At 47.6% G+C, this 22888-nt stretch overlaps 1 protein-coding gene across 3 annotated transcripts in view; it reads left to right on the forward strand.

The window, feature by feature from the left end:
* The window catches only part of LOC142592555 (uncharacterized), a 415001-nt gene that overhangs the window by 142383 nt on the left and 249730 nt on the right, over positions 1 to 22888 (forward strand). Inside the window, exon 1 of one of the 3 annotated variants that reach the window (XM_075704065.1) lies at positions 4265 to 4772. The exons of the other annotated variants lie outside the window; for them this stretch is intronic. Within the exon in view, the coding sequence (XP_075560180.1) occupies positions 4770 to 4772 (3 nt within the window). The 5' untranslated portion in view covers positions 4265 to 4769. Of the gene's footprint in view, positions 1 to 4264; positions 4773 to 22888 lie in introns of those variants that run through there. 3 annotated transcript variants of the gene reach the window in all.

Consider the following 22888-nt stretch of genomic DNA (forward strand, 5'->3'; position numbering starts at 1 on the left):
ATATTGCTAAGCCTGTCTTAGTCTTCGCGATTACACACGCTTGATAGAAACGAAGGCGGCGACCACGATCGTGACAACCCTTTCGACGTTATGCCTGCGCTCTCGAAGTCGTTCAGTCGCAGGCATGGGCAAAATTGGCCTGCATGCACCCGCATGCTCGATGGCTGAATCATGTAAACAACGCCTTCACTATGTGTTGCGAGCCTTTCTCTGCGATTTGTGGTACGCCCTTGTCTTGAACATGGGCGAGGCTTCACTTGACCGCACATTCTTTGATGTTTGTCTGGGTGCGAAAACGCGACGTTGATACCAGCTGATGACCGATGCGGTCGAGATGTATGCAGTGCTTGGGTCATTTCCCATGCAGATACTCCTGTATTTATTTTGTTGAATTAGCGCAAAAAGCATGCGCCACCCCCAGCAGCTTACTCTTCTAACTGCTGAATATTTTAGCATGCCATTTGGGAAGTGCTGCTTATTAGTTAATATATTTATTACTACACGTACTTACGGATGATGTTGACACGGAAACACTTTGATGTGTATTACGAAATTGAATAACGTGCTCGTATCTCTTAGCAACATATCTTGCACCAAACAGCCCACCGTTGTTCCGCACGTTATTGGCGTTTCCTAGTTGCGTAACATAAGAGTCCACTTGGACAGTGGCGGGAACCTCTTCAGTCACAGCTCTATCACAAAATGACTAGAGCGGATATTTTTCGTAATTGTTTCTCGCAAATATTGCTCGAATGTTTATTCGGTTCTCATACGAAAACATTCCTTGTTTATTCTTTTGAACACTGAATTATCTGTTACTGTGGCAGAACACAACGCACTTGCCTTCATTTTGTGTACAAGGATATAAAAAAAAAGATGCGGAATACACAAAAAGATAACAAGAAGAAAAATATATAACTCATAGGAATGATTCTACAATGTTGTTTAAAAGACATGTGTCAGTTAGGAAACTGTCAGCATTATCACTCGAGGTGATAAATGAACATTGTAATATAATTATGGAACTTTGAATACAAACATTGTGAACGATGTTATTTATATTATTCGTATAAATATATCTTCTTCTGCGATTAAGCATATTCTGAGTGTAATATTTGCACGCCAAAGCTCCTATATGTGCCCGTGTTAATGCGCTGTAAAGCTTGTTTTGGTGAACTCGTCAATACAATGCAAGAATTAGCGAACCCCTTGTGCCAGAAAATTGAACACGCTGCCTACTTGCGCTGTACCAAAAAGCGAGGACAGGAAACCACGGATAAACGAACTTGCGCCAACTTACAACCGCTTTGTAAGTTGGCAACTGCTTTGTAAGATTGCAAACAGTTGTAAGTTTGCGAACCGTTCGATTGTCCATGTTCTCCTGTCCTCACCTTTTCGTACATTTGTCTAGCGCAAGTAGAACGCGTGAAAAGCCGCTTTCATCGCCGTTTGGGAAACTGCGGTCACAAATTGTAGGTGCCGGAACCGGTGCTGAGCATCATTCTTTTTTATTACCTCTCAGGTTGCTGCAATTGTGGGGAGCCACGCGTTTTTGTACCCGGGTGCTCCACAACTATCAACCTATCCGATTGCATTGCTACCAGACCCAAACCAGAATCTATAAGGGCAGTCGATTATGCGTTACTTTTCCTTAGCAGCCGTTTTGGGCGAACTCATGATCCTTACTCCATCCCAGATGCACTTACACCTTATTCCCGGTGGAGAGGGGGCATAGCCAGGAGGAAGGACACCGGGCAGATGCCCCCCCCCCCCCCCCTTGCTCGTAACTTTTATGCACTAGGGATAGCTGTCATTAAACGACGTGGGACAAAACCCGTCTGCCCCGCCCCCTTCCCTGTTTTAGTGCGACATTCCTGGCTGCTCCACTACTTGTGGGAAACCAGCGCTACCGAACACTGTCACCGATACCAATTGCCTATGGCCACGTTGCTGAGCTATACTCGTTTTTCTGCGAGATGACTAATTCCAGAACAAAGAGTTTCGGGCTTTGGAGGCAGCACTCGGGCTCCCTATTTCTGGACTGATTAGGCCATCGTTAGCCTTATTAGACCATCCCCAAATAGACGCCTCTCGTCCTTAACAATAGTGTTCTGCCCATATTAGCACGGCTGGGCGAATGTTTGAGCTACGTATGAGGGCGCAGCTCGGAAGAGGTACCAAAGTGACACTAACTTTCGAATATAATGGCAACAATATAATAAACTAACATACGATGGAGCCAAGTTAAAGCGTATTGTTTATTATATCATGTTTCGCATCTCTCGTCATGATCATGAGGGGCGCTGGCTAACACTCCTAGGGCTAGGGGTATGCAACTACGTAAGGAAGTGGACGGAAGCCCAGCCGTAACCGTGGCACAATTGGTACGTCACCGCACCAGCGACAAGTTGTCTTTTCTGTCTGTTTCATTCCTGTTTTCCTTTCCTAAGGACACTAAGCTTTCCCAAACCTTATTCGTAACTATATCTACGCTTGAATTGAAAACAGCACTTAAACTTCCCTATGCTTTCATTGGATTCATTGTGTTGTTGCTAAAAGTAGAGTCCCTTGGTTCCCCTGATCCTCCTAGCTAAAATAGATTTGATTGGCTGATAATATTTCTGGAATACAGCGTATAAAGCACAAGGATATGGTCTGTATAAGCCAGGAAACAGCGGAAATGATGAAGGCTGGCGAGGCCTCCTCAAAGTGACCGACACTAAGCTTCCCTAACTTTAGACTGCGCCAGTTTGACTGCACCATGGAGGGAATTCAAAAATGCGTAGCATATTTCTTTCTTTTCTCTCTCTCCTCTAAGCTTGAGTATTTAAAGGCCAAAATATTGACATGTAATTTTAAAAGAATATAAATTGATTTAGTGTTTTACCTTATTAGTCCTCTAAAACACATTTCTTGTTCCTCCTTGGTTCCTCCTACATGGAGATTTTTTCTTTCTATCCATCAAGCTCGAAGGGAACAGACAATCGAAACCTTAGTTTTGTTTTGCGAAGGAGTTGAAATTGTAGGCTTTCCATGCGGTGTACGAACCAGCAGTACATGTTGCTGGGCTGGTCAGTTAAAAGCGAACAATTTCAAACCAGAACATGTATGGCGACTTGCGCAAATATGGAAATAAAAAGGCACTGGTATAAAGAAGTCCTCGTCCCTTTTTATTTCCATTTCCAGGTGGCATTTGATTATATGGACTGAAATTGTTGGGTATACGACTCCTCGATTTCATTTCTTTTAATTTCGAAATGAATTTGCTTATAATCGATCGAGCGGAAAACTAAGCTTCACTCACGAAGATTTCTTAAGACAGTGCTATTTACTTATAACTACCGCTGATGCTCTCCTTGCCTTACTATTTAAAACGTGAAGTTCTCTACTTGTCTTTCGGAGCATGCTTAATTTTTTTTCCTAACCAGACGTGAAACAGAACTTAGCGTCAAAACGCGATGGAATGCCGAAGAAGTAGGAGTGAGAGAGAGAGAGGGAGAACAAAGAAGTTTACGGAAGGGGGATGCCGCAAATATTTGAAATCCTTCCACTTATCGACAGCTGCATATCTAAGCCGAAAAGAAAAGCAACGAGTGGTCACGTGACCATGCCATAAGCAGTCTTCGAAACGGGCGAGTGGGCTTCCCACAGCTCGCAAACAGTTGCGGCAGCTCAGCTGCGAAGAAAATGAATGAAAACCGCTCAGAAAGAAGGGGTTGGGAGCCTGTCTCTGGCATTTGTCTCCGGCCCGAGGGGCGCCGTATTTCCGCGTTCACCGTCCACCGCCCGAGGGACGCCGGCGCCGAGCAGAGGACGCCGACCTCCGTCGCCGCCACCGACCGCGCGCGGCGGCAGCGCGACCTGTTGCGCCTTGGGGCTTCGCGCGCATCGCGGCCCGAGACGGCCGCCGCGCGTTCCGGTCCTCCTTTCCGGCATTCCTTCGCGCTCGCAACGTGACGTATGACGCTGGCGCCGCAAAATCCAACGCACCCGTTTCGTGTCACGGTGCTTTTGGTTGCAAAGAGCGGACCCCGACAAGTTTATCGTGACGTAAACGTCCCCGACGCAACGTCATGGATGACGTCTGGTTGCTTTAGCGGCACAAACCGAAGCGCCTTTCGGCACGCGCGGCGCGCTCGCGAGTTGGCTACCGCGCAGTTCGTTTGGGTCGTGACGCACAATGACGTCACGATCGTTCGGAGGCGACGGCGCGCTTTCATTGGTAGAGCCGGTCTCCCTTCTGTTCTTCCAGGTGCGCGGCGCGCGTGTTGGGCCAGGTGGCCCGAGCGGTGCAGAAGCGGGTTTTGCGCGCGGCGCCCGTCGAGTTCGTGCGCTTGCTAGCAGCCGCGGAGTTTACTGGGTTCCGTTTCTGCGATTGTGTGGCGAACCTTTCAGCGTCTATTGTCCGCGACTGCCCTGGTCGTCGTCACCGTTGCGAGAGGGTGAAGGAACGAAGCCATGTCAAGCTTTGCGGCCAGCCCGTCGGCCCGACTGTGAGCGGTGTTCCTTTCTCCGTGCGTTGTGCCCGTGGTCGTCGTCGTGGTTCGGCCGGCCGGCCGGAAGTTGTGGCTCCTCTGTTTTGTTGCACGCCGCTGTCATGGCGGTCTGCCGTGCGGTGTAGCGCGCGCGAGACGTTTCGGCTCGGCCGCGTGCGTGCTCCCCTGCGAGACGGCGTTTTGTCGTTCATGGCTGCGCCGTTCCTCGTCGCGACCCCGTGCCGTCGTAGTCTAGCGGGGCCGTCGGCTTAACCCCGCCAGGAATACCGTCCCATGGTAAGTGGCCCGACGGCTCTGCCCTTTCCTCTTTTCCTCGCGTGCGGCGGCTGCCCCTCGGAACGCCGTTAATCGGGGACAGCCAACAACACCGCCAGTGCACGCTTTTGCGTGCGTCCACCGGCGCCGTTTTGCTGGTGACGAAACGTCGGTGAGTTAGTGGCGTGTAGCCTGAATGGGGTAAGCCGGGTTAGTGTCGCGAAAGCCGCGGTGGGCAGTCGCCCCGTCGTTGTGATGCTTACGCAAGTCGATTTTCTTTTCTCAACGAGCCTTGGCCCACATCGACCGCTATGCAGATCATTCGAGGATCTCGCTCTCTGGCACGTTGCGTAGTCGGTGCACAGAGAATAACAAAAACAAGGATCTTTGTTTTGCCAAAGACAATGACTACGTATATCTTTGTGCGCGCCGTGCAAGGCAACACAAGCACACGGCACCATCGAAATCAGTGTAGACGATCGCAGCCAAGCTCGCAAGCATTTTCCGCCGGAAACGATTCCAGCTAACGGGCCCTAGTGCCATTGTTTGTTGTGATACGCACCTACCTTCTGCTGTAGGAAAATAATGGATGACATTTGAATCGGCGCGCCTTGCTTAGTCATTGGGAATTGCAACGTTGCGTACACGTGATCACTTGGCTTCGGAAAGCGCCGAAATGCGTGGGGCGGCTGCTGACCCTCCGAAAGATAGTCGTTTTGATGAGATTGCGACACGTGTTTCGTACGTCACGTTAAGTATTTGTTAGCTCAAGACAGGTCGTTTCGGCCGTGCGCCTCGGTGAAGTGTTCGCAGTGTGACCGATCAAGTTCAGCTGCAAGAGCAGCTGTCGCGTAGTGAATCCCGGCTGCGGCTCATTCGCGCTTGCTGAACCCCGACTCAGAACTGTTCCAACCTAATACAGGGCTTTATTTCGGTGGCTTTCAGTTGAGCTGAAATGAGATCACCTTTCTTAATGCAAGTTATGATCCATGAGTATATAGGAACCTACTGCGTCATTGACTTTCACATCCAGCATCTATTTCAGGTGTGTTTGACAGCTGTTATGGTTGTAACGGCGCTTGTTTGGAAAGCGTTTGATGTTCTGGCTCTAAGGGGTCCTGCGCGACATTCGTCTCTACTTTAACAGTGCCTTTTGGTGCCACTTGACATGGTCTCTTTCTGAGCTTCGTCGACGGCGTTGTGGTTGTACAGATTTAACGAAGTAAGACCGTGATTAGCGCGATATCTGCTGTGTAAAGCGATGTGCTGGACATATCCTCCGCAATCGTACTGTAAGCTAGGGGCGGTCGTAAGCAACGGTGGTATGCGGTTCAACTTATAAGCGAATCTTTGGATAATCGCTTAAACGACGGGCTAAATGCATGTCGTGGTTTTTTGGTTTTGTTGACGTTTGAACTTTCATCATTAAAAAAGTAAATGAGCGGTATTGATGTATATGCTCGTAATGGGTAATCATGCCGTGCGGCCACGTAAATTTTCAAGGTGACTTGGTAGAGCGTCTATCTAAAGCCTTAAGGGGGATTGGATAGCTGTCACTTTTTTGCTAGAGCAGCGTATCGTAATGAAATGCGACCAGCGAGTTTTTGACCGTACTTCCTGAATGCATTTAACAAGTTCAACAACCTCCCAAGAGGTGTTTGAAAAGTTTTGCCTTGTAACTCAGTGTGCGCTACTTGTGTATTCTTAAACAACTGAAATAAATAAAATACACGGTGCACTGCCGAAGCACCTTCAGCAGTGCCTTTCAGCTGTGTATATCGAGAGAATTGCAGGCATAATTTTCCACTCTTGAGTAGATTTGTGCGCTAAACTTACTTGGTTTTCCGTTTAAAACCACCAATGAAAACCTGTATTCGTGTTCCAAACTGTGCCATAGGTGCAGACTCGACACGAAGAAGATAACCTGAAAAAAAAAAAAAAACACGGAACCTTTTCTTTCTTTTGCTACAGGAAATGTATGGTGGTGAAAGAAAGATTGTTTGAACAAATTCCTTCTCTTCTGTTTTGTAGCCGAAAACAATTTTCTCTATATTTACAGAATTTGTCCCAATGCTATCAAGTGAAAAATTTCTCGTCAGTACTGTGAGCGAAATTAGATTCGTTCGTTTCTTTACTGCACTCACTTAACATTTTATGTGCAGCTTCACCAGCCGAGCAAGCGTACGCGGACAGATCTCGTGTGCGTGAGCCAATCGGTCTTAGTCGCCGTACAAGGTACAGCAGCAATTAAGAGGGGGTGGGGGGGGGGGGATAGTCTCGGAGCATGACTCGTCGAATGGATACTTGGACGTGTCGTGTTAGTGGCATGCGTCTTGGCGCCAGATGGCCTGTCAGAGCGGTCACACATGGCATGTTCCGCGTAGCTCGCTTACCTGTACGCGTAGGATCTGTTACAGCCGCATCCCGGCCATTGGCTCGTTCGTATTACACGGAAGCTGCACTCGTGAGGTACCCCCTTGATGGACTAAACTATGCGGCATGTTCTTTCTGTAAAAGAGCGGGGAAACGGTGAACGCATTGTTTTGTTGAAATCGCAGAAAAATAAGCTAACAGACAACAAAGCAGAAAAGGGTGTTACAAAAACTGGTATACTCTATTCCTGTTCTTTGTTGCTGTTTTTTTTTTTTTTCCGCAAACGTTCTCAACAGTTTAAAATTTTAGCGTTGCACGTCGTTTCGCCGGGCTTCTCGAGCTCTTGCAACGCAAGCGGTAGTCGAGCTGCCTGCCCGGGTTGGTCGTAGCACGTAAGCGCGAAATTGCGCGCCGAGCGCACTTGTCGCCGCTAAACGAGGCGCGCGACGCCTCGTTTAGCGGCGACAAGTCCTCGACGCCCAGCGCCATGGCATCGAGGCGCCCCGTTTAGCGTCGACGCGGAGCGATTCCCAGTGCGCGCCGAACGCGCGATGAACTGCTCCCCAAAACGGCATTCGCATTGCCCGGCGCCTCGGCCAACGCCTTCTGCTTTCTTCTCTCTCTCTCTCTCTTCTGTTTTTTTTTCTTTTTTTTTCTTTTTTTTGCCCGGAGCAGTGGCTCGGCGACTGTGGCTTCCTGCTTCTGGGCACAAGGTCACGGGTTCGTTTCCCGGCCGCATTTCTGCCGGGTTAAATTTAGCCCCGTACACGCGTTATAATGAACCTCGGCTCGTTGGAATGCGCGAGGGCGCTCCACCGCGGCGTCCTGTAGCTGTGGGACTTCGTGGTGTGTATAGAGTGGGTCGTGGCGCAAGGCACACGCGCATACACGCGAGCTCTGAAGTTCCGACTTCTCTCTATTTGTTCTTGTTATTTACTCACCAAAGCGTTGAATTTATAGATGTCTGATTGGCTGCACGCGTGAAAAAAGATAGTAAAACAACAACACTGCGACCTACAGGACATAAATCGCGTATCAGAACGGCAGTGCATGAAAATGCGGAGAATAAAATAAAAAGAACAATTTTCAGTGGCACGTGTGAAATCGTAAGCAGAAGGGAATCGAGTCAGAAACACTGAAAAAAAAATAGCAAAAATATAAAACACGCCAGACGTTAGTGGACGCGTGAAAGATGGGCAAGGTCTTTCGTTTTGTAGCCGCAGAAAATGTTCGCTCTCGCGCAGCTTCCATTCTCTCGGCTGTTTTCGTTATTTCGCGCGCTCCTGTTCTACTTGCCGTTCCACCCTTTTGCTGGTGCATCTGTTGATGGCCGTGTGGCCTGGTGCTTTGTGTTACCGTCGCTGACAGCCTTCTGCAGCAACGAAAGAAAAGTTGTACGGCAGCGACGCCCCTGCGTCACTGCGCTCCTGGAAATAGTTGCGCAGTCTCGTTCATTTAAGCTGGGGAACAGAAGTAATGGGCACCGTATTTACCACAGCACTTACGGTAACACCACACAACTCGAACACCATTCCACATTAAAGTAAAAACAACTTGTTCGCATTCAATTCTTCCCACGGAGAGTATACTGGTATGAAGAAAACAGTGAAATCGCAATTGAGAAGTTACTTAGGGTGGTACTTTATTACTTTATTGGTAATTGATTTGCTGACATATCCGGAACTGAGTACCTCCTCCAGCATATCGACAGCGCCAGTATGGGATCCACATTGGTTTTTCAGTGTACATTAGATGGTTTGTGCACCATGTTCAGTGTATCAAAAATGATACGTTTGAGTTTGTGGGATTAAAATATTACACAATATTGTAACACTGAGTGTTCAATTTAGTTGTCTCACTTTGCTCTTGGTGCGTTCTGTCAAATTCGAAACCGTCGCTTGTACAGCGAGCTAAGACGATTCAGTATCTGCTCCGAGAAATTCTGTGGACGCTACCGAATTCCCCAGCTTTGCCAGCTCTGATTCGCTAACATGATCGCTACGTCGTCTCTGATTGTCCCGAAACGCCAATTTGGCGGAATTGGACATTCGTGGCGAAATGGGACTAGTCTGCAGGATAACAACCCAAAACCAGCGCTGTCAAACATTCCTGGACTATTTTCGCCGTAACAAATGAGAAAGTTATCTCCGAAAATAATTCGGACCGGCTCGCTGCTTTCTTTGTGCGTTCCTCAAGCCTGTTTCACATTGTGTGACCTTACACTGCGTTTTCCGCAGCTGTGATTTCTGCAAATGCGAACTTGGGATTTACGTTTCACGTTTACCGAGCGCTGCCGCTGCAATTTTCGCACTTGCGAGCGCGCGGAGTGCGGAATTATTCTCGGCGACGGTTCGACTCCGTGAAAAGGAAGCAAAGCAACTTAGAAACTGTTTGCGTGGCAGTTTGTGTTTGAGGGCGTTATGTGCGTTATTTATCGAAACAAAAATTAAGTAGGCAGGCCACAACGACGTGTCTACGATCCACGTACGTGATTGGTTCCCCGTCCTTGCCGCCTGTGCGTCCTCGCGCAGAAGTTCGGCACTCCGAACGTCGAAAAATCGCACGCACAAAAGGATCCGAGTGCCGATTTGCCGCAACTTCGAGTTCGCAAGTGTGAAGACGCGGTCAAATTCTCGCCGTGCGAAACCGACTTTGCTCGGAGAGATGCCTCCGGTGCAGCGCGCTGTTTTCGCGCCCGCCGAGCACGTGCCGTGTCATCTGGCCGGGCATCGTGAGCGCTCGGAACTTCCAGCAAGCAGTGCGACACGCAGCAATGGTCACGGTTAGGGCCACGCGACAGAAATGCAGCGCGTGAGGTGTTTAAAGCGTTGTGACGTGGTTGAGAAGTGTTATTGCCAGCCTCTGGGGCCTTCGTCACCTCGTATTGCCTTCTGTTAACGGACACTAGGGAACCAAGGGGGTCACAATGTATTTTTTTAAGGCTCCTGTGCGAAGCGCGCCCGTACTTCAGTGCGTGCGCGCGTACTCTAGTGCGGCCGTGGCTGAAAACGCTGGACGAGAAAGCCTGTGCTCGCCGCTGCATCCGGCAAAGCACCACAACCGCAGCACACTGGCGCAGCTCCGAGCATTGGCGTAGCCAGGGCAGGTTCGGGGGGGGGGGGAAGTTTTCTGACAATCACCCCCGCGTCCCACCTTTCCTACGGAACAGAAAGTTTCAGGAGCCGGACTCCGAAAGAGCGACATAGATGCAAGTGAAAGATTGAATGTGAAGCAAGAACGTTGCGGCCCCACTCGTGGCGCGCCTCTACCTCATTCGAGATCGCGTTAACGAAAACTGCTCGGAGGGAGTCGGCGCTAAAAATTCCACACGCAGATAAAGACATAGGAAAACAGGCAAAGAACAAAATACAGAACGCTGATTTCCGCACGGCAATATATATCAAGGACGGGGTTGCTGCACTAGCGAAGCTAAGAAACTGCCAGAATAGATGGGAGGGCATGTAGGTGGATGTCCTCGAATGCACGTAGAGACAGAAATATAAGAATTTTAGGGGCCGCAACGCCGTGTAACAACCCGGTCAATGTTTAAGAGTGCGACAGCGACTAACCGAAAATAATCTTAAAAAGGAGAGTGTGGTAATGGATACGAGAAGGATGGGGGTCGCGCATAAAAGGCGTCAAGGACGAAGTTCGGAAGAGCGTCTTGTCACTGCCAGATCGCTCAACGCCAGGCGGCCGTGGCCAGTCGCCTAGCTTCCCCGTCTTATATGACACGGGTTGCTTGCTGCGGAGAGCCCATCCTAACTGAACGTCGCTGCAATTTTCAGTCTAGACGGGTGTCCGGAGACGTGACACTTCGAAATCTCTGGGAGCCAATGGCTCTTACTTTACGGCGAACTACGGCTGCCGTAATTTTCACGAAGGCTTCTAAACAGAAAGCGGCCTTGCTTCCGACTGTCTGCCTCGTGATCAGGTAACGATATGCGTCGTGTGATGACTACAATGCCATGATCGCAAGTTACTTCCAAACATCCCGTCAAACAAGTCGGACGGCAGCTCACCGAATGTGAGTGACACTTGCATCGTAAGATACTGTCGAAGTTCTCGCGCAAAGCTTCGTTCCTTCATTTTTCAATCTATAACATGCCCACAATGCCAAAAGAGCGTTTGAGTGACAGGCGACTCGCAAAACAGTGCCTGCCCTCTTCCGTACGTAGCCGTCACCATACCACTCACTCGAAGATCTGGCTGAAAAAAAAAAAAAAAACGGCTATCTCCACTGTTACTGCAACAAGTCTGGCCATCTGCCCTGGAAACAAGAAGACGCGCGATAGTGCACTGTCTTGTTTTTGTTTGGCCTCGTATTTAGCGCTGTTAGTTTTTCTAAGTCAAGTACCAGCTAGGTCGCCGACGTACATTATATTAATGTATCCATTCGTAAACAAAATTTTAGTTTTCTTTCATATCATCATTTTAACGCGATAGCGTTAAGGAGCTCGTGTCGCAGAAAAGCCGGTGTCGTCGGCGTCGGTGTCGGTGTCGGCGTCGGCGTCCGCGGCGTTGGCCGTGAGCGATAAATCACGGCAGGCACTTCATAAATAAAAAGCAACTTCGGGCTGGGTGGGAATCGAACTAGGGTCTCCGGAGTGTGAGACGGAGACGTTACCACTGAGCCAAGAGTTCGATGCTTCAAAGCGGTACAAAAGCGCCTCTAGTGAACGCGGTGTTGCCTTAGATACGAGCCGTTTCTAAGGCTCAGGCGTGCGTCGCTTGCTCAGGCGCACATTTCGTTGTCGCGCCGAACGCTGCGTTGCTCGACGCTCACCGCGTCCGATGCGGGGCGCGTAGTCGCTGCGCCGTAGCCCATTGTCTTACACCCCTTGGCGGGTCGACGGGAACGCTATCGCGTTCCACTCTTGAAGGCGAAGCTTAAGCGTCCTCCAATTTTCTTTTTAAAGGTAGCATAAGGATGACAGCATAATTTGATGCGAAGTGGCTGCATGCCTTAGCAATGCAAAACTTTTCTGCAGCTCAAGAACTGCATCCTCGTTGTGAAAGTATTCTAGTCCGGGTAGTGCTAGGAGTTTGTCTTTGCGTGGTGTACAGCCCTGCCGCCCCCCATCCCCGATATATATATATATATATATATATATATATATATATATATATATATATATATATATGTGTGTGTGTGTGTGTGTGTGTGTGTGTGTGTGTGTGTGTGTGTGTGTGTGTGAGAGAGAGAGAGAGAGAAGGGGGAGGGGGGACTGCTGCAACTGCTGGTTGGCGGAGAGCCCCCCCTTGAAATAAATTTCTGATTTCGCCACTAGCTCCGAGCGTGTCAGCGTGACTGTTGTGGCGATTTTTCACCTCACCCAGCTGCGCGTAGAATCGGGTTTTTGGAATTCTCGAGGGACGAAATCCCGCGTTGAAAGCGCTGCAGGTTGTATTCTTGATGTCGAGCGTATTCAGTGCTGTAAGGTGTGGGCTTCGTGCTTATTATTTTTTTTTCTCCCACGAAGTTATTCCACTTTTAGCGCTGGTGCAGCTGTATGCGACCGTTCCTCGGCGTTCTGGTGGTGAAGTTTTCGGTAATGTTGTCTCGCCGCCTCCTGTTGCGTTGCCCTCGTATCTCCTTAGCACCACGGTCAGTCCTCGTCATCACTAATAATAATAATAATAATAATAATAATAATAATAATAATGAAAGGAAGAAGAAGGAGAAAGAAAGCAGATACAACGCAATGTTAGAATCTAAACGGCACGAAGTTTATTTGAAATAACGAGGTAGCAACCGCAGAGTTTCATACAGTTACTATACTCGCGGACAACTCTCTGTGGCTACGAACGGAACGCTACGGAGGCAAAGCGCGCACGAGAGCGCTTCTGAAAAGAGTCCCGTGTTTTCAACCACGTTAGTTGAATCTGGGGAAGCAATTGCTAAATAAGACAAAACACACCGCCGAGTGTGAAGGTCTACCTATTTGGCGGCTTTTCCTGTCCGCTTCCGTGCAAGCGCGAAGCCGTCGCACGTGGAAGCTGGGCCCATTCAGCGCCGCGCAACCGGAAGCGAACGGTGGCGGACTACGCGGCGCGGTAGCACGCGTGCCGGAGCTCTGCCCCCGTTGCTTTCCCTTCGTTGCCGAAGGAGATTGTCCGCGAGAACTGTGTGGCGCTAGTGTGTACGTGCTGGCTGGGCGGTTCAGTCATCACCGGAACGATGGGTTTGCCTAAACTTAGCCCTTCTGGCTTTAAGTGGCTTCGTGACTTTGCAAAGGGATCTGTAATAATGAAGTCCTGCGTTATAAACAACTAAATGCGCATTATTAAAATTGGGTGACGGCAGGATTGGAAAACCGGACCTCTAGCGCAGAGACCCGATATTGAAACCGCTACGCCAAGGACGCGTCGTGGTGAAGGGGAACCACTGCAATCAGCATCGTTTATACGTGCTTGCGTTGTCTCATTACCTTCTGCATTAACAAATATATATATATATATATATATATATATATATATATATATATATATATATATATATATATATATATATATATATATATATAAATAACTTTCAAATTTAGGCCGACTTAGGCTCTGATAAGGCGTAACAAACGAAGTCCCGAGCACGCAGATGAGGCAGATCCATGTATTACCCGCCATTCCCGCGGTGGCTCAGCGATCGAAGCGCCAGAGTTCCATCTAGTAATTATTGTGGGAAATTGTGTGGTAGCAGCAGTCTATAGGGGATGAAACATAGCACACACCCTTGTCGCCTGTGTAGCTCTCTGCATTACGGGGACGAATGCGATGTTTGATGCTTGTCGAGGGAAGAACGTTGATCGGGGGTGTGTGGCACAGTGCGTAACTTGTCTATAATATAAGTACGGCACTTACCTGTAGAAATTTACGATTCCATACAACTCGCGTAATAGTGGCGCACCCATTCTGAGGGATTGGACGTCTGGCCCAGTGCCGAAGTTGTCTGCTCGGGCACATACGCCGCTTAACGGTGTGTATCTGGCGGGGAGACGACAACGAAGGCCCCGGAGAATAGGCGAAGAAAGCTTATCTTTGAAAAGAAAGCAGAGAAATGGCGGCGCGGTATTCCTCATTAGGGACATCGATAAATTAAACCTTAAAGCGCAGAAGAGTCGAGTACACCCGTTGAGTGTGCGCTTCTAGCACTTAAACGCGGCAGCCGGTACATCACCTCGCCGACCTGTTCAGCCACGCATATAAGGCCTGCCGCGGCTTTTGTTTGTTTGTTTGGTTGTGTGTGTCGCCTCCATTTCGATTATCTCGCCACCTCGAACCGGCGCTCTCGCACGCAAATCCGCTGGCGGCCGTAGCCACCACCGTGGCAACGCCAGGCCTAGCTGCTTCTACGTTCGCTATTGAGCTTCTTGCCGTGCGGTGCCGTGTTTTCCATATAAAGAACTCGCCGCTGTCATTAATGGCACCCACTCTGCCGTTGCAATCCTCCAGATTGGCTTCGAAGCTCGGAAAACACAACGCGTTGCACAATGCTGGTTTTCGTAAGTCACCTTCGCCTCTGTACAGAAATGGTAGGCGGTGAAGTATACGCGAACTACTGCGGTGAAGCTTAACAAGCGTGGGAGGGGCAATTGTCATGGGACACGGTATGTATTCCTTAATTATACATGCGTACATCCCCGTCTCCTGTCGCACTATGAGCACCGATATACCTAACAAGTTTAATAGCAGGCCTCCAGAGCTTTTTTCGGACGTGCCCGTGGCGAGCCTTTAAAGGCAGTTAGACATGCATAAATTTTTTCGTACGTTTTCGCGGCCCTTAGGGAGTCCGAAAAATCGTACGTTGACTGTGCAACTGACCAAGATGATGCTTCAACTGGTCCGTGGGCGAACGCGCGGTGGAAGGAGGACTAGAATAGCAAGGAGGAATGAACTGAAAAGGAAGTGTGCCGCGGCTTTTTTGGAAGAGTTTGAGCTTAAAGAACAAATTGTTGGCTGAGGCCGAGATGAAGGTGTCCCTCATCCAAGCCAAAATAAACTCTTTAAAGCAGTGAAACCCAACACTGACGCGTTGTACGCGGGCTGAGAGTATGTCTGGACAGTTGAGGTTGACTTACCAACTGTTGAGAGAGAGTTTCACTTGTGACAAAGTTCTTGCCTCATACTGATGAGCTTGCTACCATTTGATGGAAATAGCTCATTTTTGAGAATGTTTGCTTCTGTATGCGTCTCTATTTTTGTATTTGAAAATGTTAGACTTTATTTGCAATGGCTTAACCATTTATTTTTTCAAATATATTTTATTCGTTGTGCATTTTACTAACACCTTGCTTCTCTTTTCTTTTTGAATAAAATAAACTTTACGCCTTACTATTCAAACTGGATTAAGTCATCTTTTTGTTTCAACATGCTTTCTAGAGTGACAGCATCGGGCAACATGGTGTCAGCCCGTCTTCACATATAACAAAGTTCTGTATCGTTCAGAAAATTTTGCGAAGGCACAAAACATGTGCCTCAAGGAAGTATTCTTGGGACACTTTTGTTTAACGTTTTTATAAATGATATCGTAACCATAAACAGTGAGGTTCAATTCATTATGTGCGCGGATGATTGCACATTGTGTGTCTCAGGTCCTGATGCGAATGAACTTGTGCAAAAATGTAATAAAATTATGGCAAGTTTGTCCGATTGGACAGAGACAAATAAGCTTAAATTCAATGAAAACGAACGTTGTAATATTTCGCGAAAAAGATAAACCACTTAACATTAATCATGCTATTTATTTTCAGAGCAAACGCATTGAACTTGTTGAAGAATTTACAATTCTTGGAGTATATTTTTCTTCTAATTTACGTTGGGATGCCCATATCAAACATCTCTGCGGCAAACTCTCTGCGTTTACCGGTGCTATGGCACGTTGCCGTACGTTTCTACCTACGAGAGCAAAACTTTCAAGTATACTATGGTCTCTTATTGTATATAAATTACTCTTACGTTGTCTGGGCTACATCTAAATATAACTTGCAAAAGCTTGTAATACTTCAAAAGAAAATCATTCGCTATATAGAGAACGTTAATCGTCTTTCACCAATAGATAATATATTTCTAAAATGCAGACTAAACCGCGTAGATAAATTATACGAACATAGATTACTAGAAACAATTTACTTCTGATCCGAACATGCTAAGAATTATTTTACATCACTTGCTCAGCTAGAACTCTGCGCTCACACGAAACATATTACACGAAACTCCGAGGTGTGGAAGGTACCGTGGTTTCGAAACAATTACAGCCTACAGTCCTTAACACATAATATACCGACTGTACTAAACAAATATAAGCACACAGCTGCGCTAAATAAAAATGGTTTGCGTGATTACTTTCTTTCTTTATAGTGCCTCTTTAGTAGATTGCATTCAAGTGTGAAATGTCGTTTTTTATGCATACGTGCGATGTGTAATATTTGTTGTGTATAAAGCCTTCTGTGTATCTATCATGTGAGTGCTACTGCCATGTTAGGGACCATGTAAGCTGCTGCGACAGCTTTTTGCCCAGGTGTCCCTCGAGTTCCTTTTGTTTCTGGTAAATAAAATTGACCGACCGACCGACCCGGGAAGAACCTGGAAAACTCAGGGAATTTGGAAATGCCAACCCTGGTAAGGTAGCCAACGAGACTTTATGGTATGCTTCACCTCTGTCTAATGTCCTAGTTCTTTACGTCCGTGTGGCAAGTATTGCTCTGCACTGCAGTATCCATCATCACGTCAAATGCTCAAAACGTTAGCTTGCATCTTTTCTCTTCTGAGGATGTCGCGCTGTTTTCAACGGCTTTTAGCGAATGGTCCCCACCAGAATTCTTCAATTTCTGTAAATAAAATGTGTGTGTGTGCTTGTGAGCGTATAGGCTTCCATATGCGAATGCATGGGAGGAGGAAAGAGGGGTCAGAATGTCGAGCCTCATCAGCGTTCCCGCATGCGCAGGCGCGAGGTGTTCGTCCGACAACGGGGGCGTGCCAGTATTCGAAGCTTTCTAATGACGAACCGAGTAGTGTACGATTCCCTTCGGTCTCTGGTCGTCTATTCGTAAATGCGAACATTTCTCGAATGCTTTTTCGGATATGTAAGAACGCCAACTGCTCCCAATTAAACATAAAATTGGAGCAAAAGTACCGTAAGTTTTCACGCCCGCAAGGACCATAGTATAGACTCAAAACATGAGGACTTGCGTAGTGAAGCGAGTAGTGGACTGCGTAGTGGGTTCTGTAAGTGTCCACATGTTCAACTAATTAATAAACATTCATGCACTCATTAAAGGGACACTAAAGCAAAACAATAAATCAGTTTAGACTGATAAAGCATTGTCTGAGAACTCTGCAGGTGCTCACTTCAAGATAATAGCTTGAATATTAGATGAAAAAATGAAGGTCAAAGTATCAATATTTGAATTTCGTGCTAAAACCCCGACGGCAGTACGTCGGTTTGACGTCAGGGATTCCAATGCATGTTTTCGTAGTTGGGCCGCGTTGGCTCAGTAAAGGTTCCCCAAACTTACGATGTTTAATATTCGGTTCCTTTGGAACGCAACGCAGTAAATCTGTGCTGCTAAGTAGGCCCAAGAAGATGCTATCAAAATATACGACCTCACAGCGAACTGGTGGCGCGAACTTCAAAGAGGCGTCGCCACCTGTATTTCGCTTTTCTTGCTTACTAAGCGTCTTATCGTTGTAAGGTTGGTGTTTTTGATGTTGCAGGAGGGTAATATAATGATGCAGAAGGAATCGTTTTTCTCTTTAGAGTCCCTTTAACTTTTTAATTAACTGCCTTGCGGCACATATTGCAATGAAGGAATTGTAGCCAGTGAACTTGCAGGACGTATCCATTTGAAAGGAATTCCCAGGATCACACCAGTTTGGAGATATTTCCCAATGTGTGGAATGAAATACATGGGCGTACCAGTTACTCTCGTGCTTCAATGCATAAAATAGCGTTGTGTGAAAGAAGTGGAACAAAATAGCTTTTTTACGCCAAGTTTGATGGCGCAAATGCCCAAACTGGCGTCATTCTGCAAATTCATTCTGAATGGATACACCTTGCAAACACACAGGCTGCAATTCGTAAATTGCAATGTGCGCCGTAAAGCAATTAATTCAAAAATAATTAGTGGATTTTGTCAATTATTTGGATGTTTCGATTTCTCGTGGAAGTAATGTCCACCCCTCTGATTAATCGAGTTCAAGGACTAGAATTACGTTACCTGCAACATGCTACTTTTTAAAATTTCATCAAACGTAAAGGTTGTCACCTTTTATACAGCAATCATTTCCACTCTCCGAAGAGTCCTGTGCATGCGAAGAAACTACTTGTTTTGCTCCTGACGCTGCGCTTTTGCTTTTAATAAACTACGCTTCGTAACGTACTATGCAATGACGGAAACTTCCTAAGCTTAAGAATACTAGGATGTGAACATCGTTTTATAGCAAATGTGTTAACGGCCGTTCATTATTCGAAAACGATTCGATTCTCCCACTACTTGATTCGTATTCGATTCCATTAAAAAAAAAAAAAACCTATTCGCGCATCCCTGTTAGAGAAGCTCATGCCCCGTCTTCGACATTTCCAGTACGTCACTGTGCTGTTCCATCCAAGTCGACACGATAGGAGTCCCAGATGACTGGCGGCGGATTCTCGTACATCCGCGTGCTGGAGCCGTTGTTGAGCAACGACCGCGATTAGGAAAGAAAATAAACGAACCAGCGCCGTGGAGTTGGCGCGATGCCATTGGTGCGGATCGTTTACCCGATAGACGACCCGCGAACGCGGCCCTCGATTCGTGAGGTGCGCCGCCGATCTCGTGCGCGGAGCAGCGATGGCCAGACAGACGCTCCTCGCCGCCGCGCTGGCCTCGTCCCACGAAGCGACCGAACCGGCTCCGTCGACTGCGGAGCCGATGCACGTCATCGGCGTCGTTCTGTTCCTAGTCCAACTGTATGCGCGTGTAGTTGGGAAAAGCATCCCTTGGCGCTCTTCCCTGACCAGACGGATCCGCACCAACGCGCCCAGTTCACCGTTTAGCTCGTGTCGGACTAGTTTAGCGCTAGCAACGTGACGTTGCTTTCGGTATTTGTACGCGCAGTGCTAGACAAAGTTGGGGGGAAGCACCCGAATGCTCTTTCGAGAGGAATTTGCTTTCGCCTAGCGCGTGTTTTGTTTGACGAAAGGCTGCTCGCATTGCGCATCGTGTAAATGTGCGTCGAACAAAGCCTATTTTGCGTGCAGTCGTAAATTATCCGAGAGGTATAAGCGGTGCTCGGAAGCTTGACCCGTGCTGTTTGTGAATGAGCGAGAACCACCGGGTTGAAAATTAAAATTAAGTTAGGGGGTTTTACGTGCCAAAACCACTTTCCCATTACGAGGCACGCCGTAGTGGAGGACTCCGGAAATTTAGACCACCTGGGCCTCGCATATTCTTAAACTCTGGCTAAGGTTAGCTGGGACACCCTGTAGATATTTGTGTGCATACTTCAACGAAACTCGAAGCTTATCTTCGCATGTTCAAAGTATATGTGAAACAGCGCTCCCGTTTCGCTGTTATCATTATCTGTCGTTTATCAGACGACTTCCACTGCCCTGCGGCCTTTCTGAAACTGTGGGCTCGTGACGCGTAACACCACAAAGTGCAAACACCTGCGTATTTCTAGCCGCCTTCATGATAACACCCCTCGCTATCTTAATAACACTCCGTTATCACCTGTCCCGTCGTACAAATATCTGGGTATTCACATAGCACACAACGTGTCCCGGAAAATGCACGTGAAATACGTATGTAACCAGGTTAGCCGCACGGTCAGATTCTTATGGCGTCATTTCATAGCTGCTAACAGCACCTTTAAGCTTCTTCTCTGGAGGATGTTCATAATACCTAAACTAGAATATACGTGCTCCATTTCAGACCCTAACCAGATAACGTTAACACTTCAGAGTGTCCATCCAAAACCACGCCGCCCATTTTGCTGTCTCAAATTACTCCCGAACAGTAACCGTATCTACAATGGAAGCAGGCCTTGGTATTCCGGTTCTTTCTTGCACCGTAAATACTTTTACCTATGTCTTTTCCATAGAATTTATTATGCCAATCCTATTCTCAAGGAGAAGTTACTCGTTTCTCCGTCTTATTATCTTCACGCACTGACCACAACTTCAAGGTAGGAATACCGCACTGCCGAAGTAGCCTTTTGTATAATTTAATTTATTCTTCGAAGTGAAAATGTACGGAACCATCTCCTGGCCTTCATCGCTGCCATCACCGACGTCGAGAATTTTAAGGAAAACGCCGCCGATTTTGTATGCCCCTCCTCTCTGTAATGCCGATGGCCCTGGGAGTATAGAAAATAAATAAATAAATAAGTAAATAAGTAGATAAATAAATAAAATATGCGGCGTTCCTGGGTTAAGACACAATACATGTAAATCTTAGCTCTGGAACTGGTGTCCATCTTGTCTACACTCCAACTTCATCCTCCTTTTCTCCCCTTTCCCAGGCTCCTGCGCTTCTTCATCTATCCGAAGGCTCATACTGCTTCACCCGTCCAGGTTCCTTGACTGACCCCTCCTGGGGTAATACTTAAAAACGTTTCCAATACAAGCACATTCAACTGGGTCACGTTGACCGATGTACCAAACGGTTTTCATAAGTTTACGGTACCTTCCCTCCTGGGATTTTTTCCCCTTTCCTCGACGTTCTTGAGATTTTCTAAGAGCCCCAACTCACAGTCCGCCTGCAGAATAGGTGTTCCTCCTGTACAAGCGAACTGTGGACTGCATCCCAGGCTACTGATGTAAGAACGATTGTGATGTTTTACAGCTGCTCCTCAAGAATATTCCCGTCCACCAGGGAAACTATCGTACATCATCATGTACCGTTCCACATTTCGTATGGCACGCTCTGCAAGCCCATTCGCTGCGGGATGGTATGGCGCACAGAACTTGATTGACATATTGTGGTCTCGAGCCCATCTTGCTAGTTTTTCATTCTTGAACACTAGACCGTTGTCACATACAATGGTCCTGGTAGTGCTAAACATATCCCGTTCGAGGAGGGCGATGACGCTATTTGAATCTTCTACCGCGACCATCCTGGTACATTTACCTATGGCCAGAAGAAAATTTTGCGTTTTTCCAACTCCATCTCGTTTCTTATTTCGCTTGGCAAAATTCAGTTGTATAAAATCAAAAGGCACATTCGAGTGGCAAGGTATTATCATAGCTTCCGTAGACTGCTCATATTTCACTTTGGTGACTTGTCAAATATGGCATGAACGAACGTATTGAGTGACATCTTCCTTCATGCGAAGCCATGTAAATCTGTCAACTAACTTGTTGTAGGTGCGCCAAAAATCCGTCGTGCCCTCCAGATTCTGGGCTATCGTGGAACAAATAAAGCACTCTGAAAACCAGCGTTGGCGGGACGTGATACCGACCTTCAGTAAAAAGTTTTTCAGTGCCTTCCCACAATTTTACTTCATTGATTTCGTCCGATTGTTCTTTGTTGCATTGTATCATCAGTCTAGACAAAGCATCTGTATCACTCATGGAGGAAAGAAACAAAATAGGAGAGGCCTTGACGTCGCACTTTTGAAACCGGAAATGCAGCCACGTTGGTGTGCCGTCTCTCTTTGCGCCTGCAATCAGCTCGCCGGAACAGACAGGCGCGAGCTCTGAACTTGCATTGCTACAAGCCGCCGGGAGTGTGTGCTGCCGACGCGCGTCAGAACAAAGCCTACGAAACTTCTGTAACAGTTTTAATGGAGCAGACGCGCTCCTGTGCTTTTCCGTGGCACGTTGAAGAAGACGACGAAGTCCCAGGCGGTAATTACTTGAGTGTGTCTGTTGCCGGTTGACGCTCACACACAGACCCAAAACGCAACTGTCAAGCTCCACACTCCAAAGTGAGCTTGCCCCTCGGAACAGCTAGTGCTGCGAGAAAGACACGGGCCGAAAAATCTCGTCTCACTTTGCAGAGGCCGAGACAAGCAGCGAGAGCTTCAGGAGCGCGGTTTCTATGGGAACGTCGACATTTGGGGTATCAGTCCCAGTGCACCTTTGCGAAAAACAGCACGTGACTTCCGCCACACTTTCTCCCAAAAGTCCATGCTGGCCGGGGCCTCTCCTACGCTTTCCTTCCTCCATGCCATCAGTCAAAATGGGTCCAGGTGGGTGGGAGATGAAGTCATAATGCTGCAATTAGTTAGCCCATCTGGCGATACGTCCATTAGGTTGGGTTATATTCAAGAGATGTGAGAGGCCTGGTGATCGGTGAACTTCGTACCTTCTAGGTACGTACGGAAGTATTGAATTGCTTTTTAGGGCTGCAAGTGCTTCCTTTTCAGTAGTCCTGTGCCTAACTTCAGATGGCTTGAGGTTGTAGCTATAGTAACGTACTAGATGTCGCTTTTCTCGGCCGAATGCTTCTGGACATTCCTGATACAACACTGCACTTGTCCCACCTTGTGAACCGTTGCTATTCAGTTCAAAAGGTGAAGTAAAATCCGGTCTGCATAGAACAGGATCAGCAGAGATTTTGTGCACCAAATAGCAGTGGATTCTCTCACATTCGTCATTACACTCGAACAGAGAATTTTTTCTGCGTTAGGCGCGTGAGGCATCTACTTTTGACGGCAAAGTCTTTTATGCAAGGCCTGGAACGTCCTGCTGGTCCCGGAAACGCACGCAACGAGTGGACGTCGGTATGGTTTCGCCAGTTGGGAGATTCTCTCGACGAACCGTTTGCACGTGTTCTTGGTAGTCC

This window comes from Dermacentor variabilis, chromosome 9 (genome assembly GCF_050947875.1).
Source record: "Dermacentor variabilis isolate Ectoservices chromosome 9, ASM5094787v1, whole genome shotgun sequence".
Classification (NCBI taxonomy): domain Eukaryota; kingdom Metazoa; phylum Arthropoda; class Arachnida; order Ixodida; family Ixodidae; genus Dermacentor; species Dermacentor variabilis.